The sequence below is a fragment of the Danio rerio genome, chromosome 25, assembly GCF_052040795.2.
Source record: "Danio rerio strain M-AB ecotype USA chromosome 25, GRCz13ab, whole genome shotgun sequence".
NCBI classification, from domain to species: Eukaryota; Metazoa; Chordata; class Actinopteri; order Cypriniformes; family Danionidae; genus Danio; species Danio rerio.
In genome coordinates this window covers 24,013,197-24,024,172 of record NC_141045.1, presented here as the reverse complement: position 1 = coordinate 24,024,172, position 10,976 = coordinate 24,013,197, and the positions used below count along the sequence as shown (strand labels likewise).

The 10,976-nt window shown below is 36.8% G+C and overlaps 1 protein-coding gene across 11 annotated transcripts in view; it reads right to left on the bottom strand.

Annotated features, from left to right (window-relative positions):
• Positions 1-1,736: 1,736 nt before the first annotated feature.
• Positions 1,737-10,976, bottom strand: part of ush1c (Usher syndrome 1C) — a 53,466-nt gene continuing 44,226 nt past the window's right edge. For 4 of the 11 annotated variants that reach the window (NM_001442433.1, NM_001442436.1, NM_001442437.1 and 1 more), the window contains 4 exon segments: positions 2,147-2,369; positions 5,154-5,284; positions 5,469-5,524; positions 10,221-10,330. In NM_001442433.1, coding sequence (NP_001429362.1) covers positions 5,158-5,284; positions 5,469-5,524; positions 10,221-10,330 — 293 coding nt within the window. In that variant the 3' untranslated portion in view covers positions 2,147-2,369; positions 5,154-5,157. 11 annotated transcript variants of the gene reach the window in all.

Sequence of the window (10,976 nt, the reverse complement as noted above, 5' to 3'; positions counted from 1 at the left end):
TAGGAAATTTTTCCATCCTTATATTAGCAAAAGTGGATTTTGACATGCCCTGAATGCGTTTGCGCCCTGCGCTTTGCACATGGATCGTCAAAATAGAGCCCCTTATGTTGCAGAGGTAATAATCATATACATTTAAAAATGATTGTTTTTAAAAATGTTATGAATCATTAGAATATTTATAAAGACCATGTTCTATTAAGATATTTTGTAAATGCCCTACTATTATATGGAATAGAACGCATATAGAAATATGCTTTGCTAAAAGCTTAATTTGCACAAATTTAATCGTTTTTTTTTTCGATATTTAAATTTTTATGCACCCGTCAATTCCATATTTTCAAATAGTTGTTACTCAGCCAAATATTGCCATACATACATCAATCGAGGTTATATTCATTCTATTTACATTCTATGTAAAAATCTCAATAATATTAAAAATGACTTATGGCTTGCTTTGAAAAAATGAAAGAGTCTTAGTGTGAAAGCACTCTTAATTTGTAAAAGAAACAAACATAACATTATGACAACTTATTTAGGAGCGCTCATCAGAAATTAAGGAACATCACAAAACCAATTTTCTGTAAAGTAGGTTTGACTTACATTGTCTTACTCAGTATTGTTGTTTTTTGTGAGCTTTAAACTTCGCAATAAATCCTTAATAAATGCAAATAAAACCAGAAATCATGATGGAGATACTTTTGATTATTTGCTTTACTTAAAAAGTAAAGTGAATAAACCCATAACTTTAAAAGTGACACGCTGACTTTGTGAAGTTTATTTATAAATAAAAATTTATGATTGACCAGGGTTGGTCCCACATTAGCTAAAACACGATTCACCGATCAGACGATTTCTAACCCACTTAAAATAACCAGAGTTTAATATCTCAGTTGTCTTTGTCTTGAGGAATCCCCCTTTTCTTAAAAGGCCAGTACGGCGGCCCAGCGATTAGCATTGTTGCCTCACAGGAAGATTGTCACTGGTCCAAGTCTCTAACAGGCCAGTCGATGTTTCTGTGCAGAGTTTGCTTGTACTCCCCGGTTTTCTTCCACAGTCCGAAAACATGAGACATAGGTGAATTGACCAAACCAAATTGGCACCACAGATGAGCTCTTAATCATCAGCAGTATATCCTTCCATAGCAACTCCTAATTTGTCATTAGCTAAATAAGCAGGAGACCTACCTGAGCTCAAGCTCCCCTCTCGCCCTGCAAATGGAAGGGATACCCCAGGCTCGAGGATTTTATGAGCTCAGAGCTCTCTGGCAACATGCCAAACACGCTTTATAATTAACCATCAGCAAAGTGTGAACTCTGGAACTTTCTGGTCCAGCTTAGACTGTTCCAATATGGCAAGCATAATACATACAGTGGAAAACGTATGGGTAGCAACTGAAATCTGCAGGAGGGTAGATCTCCAGGAACAGGATTGAGCACCCCTGATTTACCCTATCAAAAAATCAAATAAAATAAATCCATAGCTTTAAACATGACACGTTGACTTTATATAAAAATGAACCCATTACCTTAAAAATTACAAGTTGACTTTACTTAAAAAAAAGGAGTGAACCCACTGAAACTTGAAACTGTTAAGTTAAATTAACTTAATTTTTATAATCATGCACATATTTAATTTACTTACAAACTGTAAGGCAATGGGTTTAATCACTTATTTTAATTAAAGTCAACTAATTATTTTTCTACAATGAGAAAAGATTAGGCGATATGAGTTGCATATAGGGAGGATCGGCTCTTTAATGTTTATTGCCACCCTTCAGAGAATGACTAAAAATATGGGATGAATACAGGAAAATACCTTTAAGGGATGGTAACGGGATAGAACCGTAAAATACAGGAGAATTCCAGGAAAAATGGAAAGGTTGACAGGTATGCAAAAAGATAGTAAAAGTGAATTGATAGACATGCCCGTTTGTTACAGAGGAATTGAAGAAAAAATGTACAGGCTACTACCCTTGATTGAAAAAAAAACTACAAAAAAGTGATCAGTAATAGATATTGCTAGTAAAACTAGCCAGCTAATATTGATGCCAGCTAATATAGTCGTCAATACAGAGCAACATATAGACCTAACACCTCTTTTTGGCTCAAATGATCCAACAAACAGTATTACTGAAAGCAAACGGATATATTTTTGTTAATGCGTGTTTATTGTTTTGCAAGCAACAACAAAAATATGGCCTGAATAGTAAACTATGTATTGCTGAAATATGAATGTTGGATTTTTTTAGATCATGTGATTAACTTCATCTGCCTCACTTACAGTGTATTTACTAAGCTACATGCTTGCGGCAAATTGATTGCTGAAGAATGGCTCATGATTCCTCTGGTGGTTCCTTTTAAAAGAATGTCCTGTAAAAGAAGAGACACATAAACATTAAATTAATTTAACTGATATTAAAGACAGGGTAAATACAATGTTAACAATTTCCTGTGGTATCTACAGAAACTAAATGGCAGCAGTTCGGCAGTAACTTACTGTAAATTAATTACAGCAAAAATACTGTATTTACATTTACAGTAGCATTTACCTTGCTGTGTGTGTATTTACAATATTGTGTATCTTTACTGTAAAACATACAGTAATTTTCACAGAGCAACTGTAAAATACAGAGACATACCGCATAACTGTCCTACAGTAAAATACAGTTCATTTTACAGCTAAATACTGTATCATTTACAAAAATTGTTAACAGTGTCCAGTATATCTCACATCCACACAATGGGTGAGGGGGAAAGAAAAAAAACACTCATCATTATTTACTCAAACACATGTTATTTAAAAATTTTGGAACTCAAATTAAGATATTTCCAATCAAATGTGAGAAATTTCTGTCACACCTTCTTTCTACACTAGAACACCCATGAGTCCACAAAATGGTGCAAATGGATTTGCTATTTAACAACATGGCACAACGCTAGAAAATTAGGGTTGTGTTGGACTGAAATAGCAACAAATTACGTCAAACATCTCTTTCGCCTTATTGCGTCGGGTGTATGATAAGGACCAGAGGTACAGGAATCTTAAATTTGATTCGAAATATCATCAGTTGTGATAAAAGTCTCTTGGTTTTGCAATGATGTGAGGGTGAGTAAATCATGACAGAACAATCAATTTTTGGTTGTTGTATCTAAAACCTAAACTCTCGCATACGAAGGTACAAAATCTGTCACTGAGGCAGTCCCTATTCAAATTTTTAATTTGTGTTCCAAACAGGTCCTTAAAGGCAAGGTAGGTTTACACTTGATATTAGTGGGGACGAGTGAATCAAACAATTCAGAGATAATTCACTGACAATTAACTGATAAAGAGAGAGTTTAAAAAAGACTACGGCTTTAGACTACGGCTAAAAGTTTAATTTAGCCGTAGTGCACAGGCTCCATCTTTTCTGACAAAATTGTTTTTATATGTGTTTGTGGGGCGGTGCGACTTGAGGAGAGACGAGATTTAACTCTTTCTGCATGTCTAAAATAATACTGACAGATTTTTAAAAGTAAATTAATTTATTGCTGGGGACATTTCAATAGTTGGTAGATAATGGTGGGGATGCGTCCCCTCTGTCCATCCTAAATCTACACCCCTGCTTAAAGGTACATATCATTAAGTACAAATGTGTACCTTACAGTACCTTAAAGGTACAAAAGTAAAGCCTAAAGGTACTTATGCCCACCTGTATGGTACAAAAATGTAACTTTTAAAAAGGTACCACCCCAGCGACAGTTTACCTTCTGAGAGTACAGAATAAACAAATGACAGAAAACTAGTCACTGCATTCGTTCAAAGAATGTGAAAGAAGAACTTAAAAATAGTACAACTACTATTTCCAGCAACCAGCAGGCCATAACTAGTACTAGAGCAACACGAAATGCATTCAAGCCCAAATAATGCTTTTTGAGAATCTGCATGTATGTTTTCTATTCATTCATTCATTTTCCTTTGGCTTAGTCCCTTCATTTATCAGGGGTCGCCACAGTGGAATGAACCGCCAACTTATCTAGCATATGTTTTACACAGTAGATGCCCTTTCAGCTGCAACCCAGTACTGGGCAACAACCATACACACTCACATATATAAGTTGGCAGTTCATTCAGCTGTGGTGAACCTTGATGAATAAAGGTTTTTATTTCTATTGCATACCTTCTATTTTTCCATAATTTAGATTCGTATTGTTATTATTATTATTAATTTTGTTTGTGTTGTGACTATTCTAAACTCACAATTAAGCATTTCATTTCATTGCATTACATACTGTGTGATTGTGTATGTGACAAATAAAATTTGCTGCAGAGGGTAGCACGATCGCCTCACAGCAAGAAGGTCACTAGTTCGAGCCTCGGCTGGGTCAGTTGGGATTTCTGTGTGGAGTTTGTATGTTCTCACCGTGTTTGCGTGGGTTTCTTCCGTGTGCTCCGGTTTCCCCCACAGTCCAAAGACACACACTATAGGTGAATTGGATAAGCTAAATTGTAAAGTGTATGTGTGTGAATGAGTGCGTAGGGATGTTTCCCAGTAATGGGTAACAGCTGACTAGGCATCTGCTGCATAAAACATATGCTGGATAAGTTGACGGTTCATTCCGCTGTGACAACCCCAAATTAATAAAGGGACTAAGCCGAAAAGAAAATGAATGAATTAAATGAATGAGTGTGTATGGATGTTTCCCAGTGATGGGTTACAGCTGGATGGGCATCCGCTGTGTAAAACATATGCTGGATAAGATAGTGGTTTACCAAAAAGTAAATGAATGAATGAATGAAAAATGCATTGACATACTAGAACTTCTTTTTAAAACAGAAACACACTATAGTGTAAACAGCTTCATGGTTGGCAGAATTAGCCCACACACAGCAGAGCTATAGAGTGACATGCAGAAGCAACAGAACAGGTCAAAGCTGCAATAATCAATGCACGAGTCATGACATGTAACAGTCCCTTTGAACAACATCAATCAGAACGACTGCTCAGCTCGGTTAACAACATAATTGAATACTGCATTACTGCAGCGCTGAATCATTAACACACCAAATCTCCAACTAAAAACAACTGGGTGGGTTTCCAAATTGACAAAGAGATTGTCACATGTACATGATGCACGCTGGGGGGGTGGGGGGGGGGGTGGGGGGGGGGTTACCACCAGGCTAGCGGCTGATGACGTTGGGGGATGGTGGGGTCTTCATCTGAAGGACGTATCCCTGTCTGTACACAGGGGCACTGCCTTGAAAAACCGTTTTCTTTGCAGTGGGTCTGACTGATGCTGCTTTAGGGCTGAAGACATACAACAGATGACAGCTTCACCATTGAGAGCCATTTACACAACTGATTGCCTTTTTCATTGGATGTAATGGAAACAGGCCGCATAATGCTAAATCTAATTGGATTGAATTGCACTGGAGCAGTCATTGTGTGTGGTCACATATCATATTATGAGGAAGAATGCAACTATACGTACACCTCATCTTCATATTCCTTTGGTGGAGACACTGCGATGACCAGGTCAATCCAATCCTGGATGGGAAAACGTCACATGCTTAACAAAACAATGGAAAGCTTTGTCTGAATTCTAGCTCATAATAAAAGACATGCCGTCAGTGATTTTTCCTCCTGCATATTATGACTTGCATTAATGAAATGTGTTGAATAACATACTTAAAGGAATGCTCCACTTTCCCCCCTAGGGTTAAACAGTTGTGCTTTTCCATTTTGATTCCATTCGACCCAGAAAAAATCAACTTTTTCATTTTCTGTTAGTTTATGATGTACTGTCACTACAGAAGAATCAAGCTTTAAATAGGAAAATTATCATAATACATACCATACATAATGCTGGATAATTATCTTTTTTTTTATTTGTTTTGTGAAATGCTAATGGTCTAATACGAGTCAATGATGTATGCTAAGCTAAGCTAAAAGTGCTCCGGCCAGACACGAAGACCATTCATTCATTCATTTTCTTCTCGGCTTAGTCCCTTTATTAATCTGGGGTCGCCACAGCGAAATTTTTACGCAGTTTTTACGCAGCAGATGCCCTTTCAGCTGCAATCCATCTCTAGGAAACATCCACACACACATTCACACACACACTCATACACTACGGACAATTTAGCCTACCCAATTCACCTGTACCGCATGTCTTTGGACTGTGGGGGAAACCGAAGCACCCGGAGGAAACCCACGTGAAGGCAGGGAGAACATGCAAACTCCACACAGAAAAGCCAACTGAGCCGAGATTCGAACCAGCGACCTTCTTGCTGTGCTGCGATAGCACTACCTACTGCGCCACTGCCTCGCCGACCCGAACATCAATTGAATAGATTCAAAAATAGTAAAACTTAACTGTTTAACTCTAGAGGAGTTTTAAAATAAGCATATTTCCAAAAAAAGTGGAGCATTCTTCAAAAAAAAAAAAAAAGAAAAAGAAAAAAAAAAGCCACGCTGTTTGACAAGTACAGGGGAACATTGTTCTTGCTACATTCTGCTTCATCCTTTCATCTATTTTTGATGATGTGTGCTAAAGAAAACATTGTGGGAGCAGAAATGTGTGCTTCCATGTGATTCCTATTTCTCATAAGAAAAAATATGACACAAAATATCAACACAATAACTCTAAAAATTCCAAAGCTCAGTACTCATCATTTATGATAGTTTAGGCTGTTGTTTTAAATAACTAATGCATAAATAATCCCACCATTTCTCTAACAAATGGGGAATAAAATCCATTTAATTCTGCAAAATGTAGTTCAATGTGATGTCAGAATTATCATAATTACAGCAATTTTGCAATTTAACCTAGTGAGTTCTGTACTGCATAGTTTTTGTCATAGTACTTGATTTATTTATAGTGCAAGACTAATACGATTCATTAGCTATGAAAGCTTGTTTCTGGGTCACAAAACTAAATAACAAAAGGTAGCCCTGTTGAAATGAAAGAGCATATTCTGGTTAGATACATTTGAAAGCATGGCTTCTGGTTTAAGCCAGTTCTTAGCTGTTAATGAACTGGTTTAAGCTGATCTACTGCTGGTCTTGGTAGTTCAAGACTAGTTTAGGATTAGCTTAAACAACGTCTTTATCAGCTTAAACCTGGAATGAAATAAAAGCTTACTGTTCTTGTTTTATTTGAATATAGTGATGTTTGATATAAACAATGTATCTGTGCACTTCATTACTTTGTAAAAATTAATTTGCCATAATCTTTTATCATATTATAAAGGTTATGGCCCTTTTGAAATGACCTTTCTTCACTTCTGGTCACATGTAATACCATTTGGGAGGGGTTATCAGTGTGAGTCTCATTTCTCCTCTGCTTTTGTCCATTCATCAATTTTCCTTAATTTTGTTAGCAACACACACTTTCCAATGATCCAATCAGTTCCCAAAAGATGAAATCATGCCTTTCCCTTCTTTTTTCCCCTCATTTTAGGACTGTTTTAATCAGATGTACGTCACCATATGGGGAAAAATGACAATCTTCTGTTTCATGGCAACTTTAAATCTGAATCATTAGGACAGTAAGGTCTGACTTTGCTTGGACAAATGTCTTGTCACTTGAAAGAAATAATGTACAGTATAGAATATAAAGTCATAGTGCAGTGGAAAAAAAAAAATATTGTGTATGACTCCCATGAGCTTGGAGGACAGCATCCATACATCTTTGCAATGACTCCAATAACTTAATAAAGTCTTCTGGAATGGCTAAGAAAGCACTCTTCCAAGAGTTCATCAAGATTTTTTGGATTCATCTTTAATGCCTCCTCCATCTTACCCCAGACATGCTCAATAATGTTCATGTCTGGTGAATGGGCTGGCCAATCCTATTGTTTTTAGGAACCTTGATGAGGAGGCTGAAGTATGAGGAGCGCTATCCTGCAGAAGAATTTGCCCTCTTCTGTGGTTTGTAATGTAATGGGCAGCACAAATGTCTTGACAACTCAAGCTGTTGATGTTGTCATCCACTCTACAGATCTCTCGCACATCTTCATACTGAATGTAACTCCAAATCATGATTATTCCTTCACCAAACTTGAATGATTTCTGTGGGAATCTTGGGTCTATGCGGGCTCCAGTAGGTCTTCAGCAGCATTTGTGATGATTGGTATGCAGAAAAATCTACCTTCTTCCACTTTTTCAAATGATCAGCTACAATTTAAGTTATTATTTGTTGTTCTTAAAACTGGGATTGATGACAAGACTTTTGTTAGGTAGTTTATGTTTGTTTTACCTTAAAATAATGTCCCTAAAATAACACATATTGATGAATTCTGCTGCTGCAGGGACCAAATCTTCCTCCTGTCACCTGAAATCTTACATGCAGCTTTGGGTGTTCCCAAACCGTCCCCCCCCCCCCCCCCCCAACCCCCCCCCCCATCTTACATGCAGCTTTGGGTGTTCCCAAAAAAAAATATTTTAAAAAAATTTTAAAAAAAATATTCTGCACAGAAATAGAAATAATGTCCACAGATTCTGTCTGGCCCTACCCATGGAGAAGCGCAACAACAATATTACAAGAAAAAATTTTGTAGTGTTGCCTTAAACCAGTTCAAACCAGCAGCCATGCTTCAAAATAATTAAAAAATATATCTAACCAGCATAAGATGTTTCTTGACATGCACACACACATTTTGTTTTTATATGTCACAATTCTGAACATAATTTTTGACAATTTAATATTAATTGAGAAGTGTGACTTTAATTCTTAAAATAGTAAGTTTATAGCCTCTCACAAGTTTAAGGTGATACAATAACTTAAAGGCTTACAGTATTTCACAGAAACATTTTAATTATGTTATTAATTACTCACCCTCAAGTTATTACAATCTCATGAGACCTTTGTTTGTCTTTGGAACACAAGTATAAATATTTTTCATGAATTCTGAGAGCTCCCTCATCCTCCACAGATGGAAGCAGTCCTATACAACCCAGGCTCTTTCTGAAAACGTACCCCTGTATACATTTCTGGAGAGTGCCAAATACGTCCCAGGAACTACATTTTTTTGCAGTTTTTGTTTTCACGAATCCACCAGAGATCGCAGTGTATGCTTTTTGAGATCCCAGATTTGTCTTGCGAGTGCCTCTTCTCACGTAAATCCACCAGAGGCTGATGATGATTGACTTACTGACCGAGTGATAACCCTACCCACCCTCTTCTCTAAATTCAACTGACAGTGTTTGAAATAGCACAGATTAACCAGCCTCCCTAACCCCAACCAACAATTTTTTGAAAAGCAATCTAGAAAAAGAAAAATCCCCCTGATTTTTACCACGTTTTTTAGATTATACCACATTTCCACCCTGTTATTTACTTGTTTATTTTATTTTTTGGCTTTTATTTTCGTCTTACCTGCTGTTGGAACCATTCTTCCCTGGACTCGAACACCATTATTGCGGTCAACTCCTCCCTGTGTCTCAAGTTCGTCAAAGTATGCGGCGAGCCACCAGATAAACTGCTAACAGTGGGAAAGCCGTCTATATGGAGGTAAGCGGTCAGCTGCTAGTGCAAAAAGGAATGGCGTTATACCAGCGCCCTATAGTGTTCGTTTGAAAGATGAAATGCAGCCATCCGTATTTCTGTCTACATAATTTGCAATCTCCAGAATTGTATATAGAGATACGTTTTCAGAATGAGCCCATGTTGTAAATATGACTATATAAGGTCGTTACTGTCTATAGAGGATGAGGGAGCTCTCAGACTTCATCTAAAATACTGTATCTTAAATGGGGTGGTTGGAAGGACATGAAGGTGGGTAAATTTTGGGTGAACTAACCATTTAAGATCATTGCAATTGCGAGTTTAAAAACTTGAAACTGTGACTCTCACATTTTTTCAGGGAAAAGTTGGAATTGCATGGTGTTGACATGAAGATAAAATGTAACTACTTTAAATTTTGTTGAAAAAAAAAAAAAAGTTTGGATGAATTAATTACAGCTAATTATGGGACCATTGCATTAATGTGGTAAGAAGTAAAATTAGTGAAATGAGAGGTTATTGAAAATAGTAAGCGGTGTTGAATTCATTAAATTGCAAAAGATGAATGATTTGATGAATGAAGTGTTCAAATTTTGTTTAAATTCTATGTGTGCTTATTTATTGGTGTATGCAAACCATTCAGCTCCAGCATGGTCTTCTTCACTTCAAGAAAAACACTGTTCAGACAGATGATCTGATCGAAACTGATTGGCTGTTGCATGATAATAAAGACCGTACCCCTCCACTGTTCCAGGCCTGAGCCATTGAGGTCTGTCCTTCAGCTAGAGTCACATCTGTCAAAATCTTTCCATTCACAGCCATGATCTCATCACCTGACACGACCCCACCTGAGAACACATGAGAAGAACATGGAAAATTAACAGTGACAAGCAAGTCATTCGAAACTCATCTAAAACCACTCGAATCAATATAATCAATATCATAAATCAACGAAGAGAGTGAAACAAAAACCAACCCCCAGTACACTTTGGGCCCTGTTTACAAATTTATATTGGTTTTGCGTTTGTCCTCATTCAAATACTTATCACTTTTGTAATTAGACACCTGTGGCTAAATGCATTCAGACAGCCACAAAAAGACAACCTACTACTCCTGTAGCTGTAAAATGGGACATGTTGTGAGAGCAAAGTTAACCAAAACAAAATAGCTTTTTTTTTTTTTTTTGCTGTTGCACTTAAACATGCAGATTATGATCAAAATTGCAGCAGCCATTTAGATGCTTTATGACTGCATTCCTGCTTAGTCAAATGCAGTTTCTTAAATGCTGTAATAAATGCTAATTTGTCTTAGTGGATTTAAATGCAAGATTTTTAAATTAAGACTTTCCCAGGTATTTTGTTCAGTTTTTGAAAGCAGCACAATTGCTAAAAAAAAAAAAAAACATAAACTTTAAAGGGGTGGTCCAAAGTGTATTTTTAAGGCTTGGTTGTGTTTATAAGATGCAAAGCAATGTGTGCTCATGTTTCACTTGTA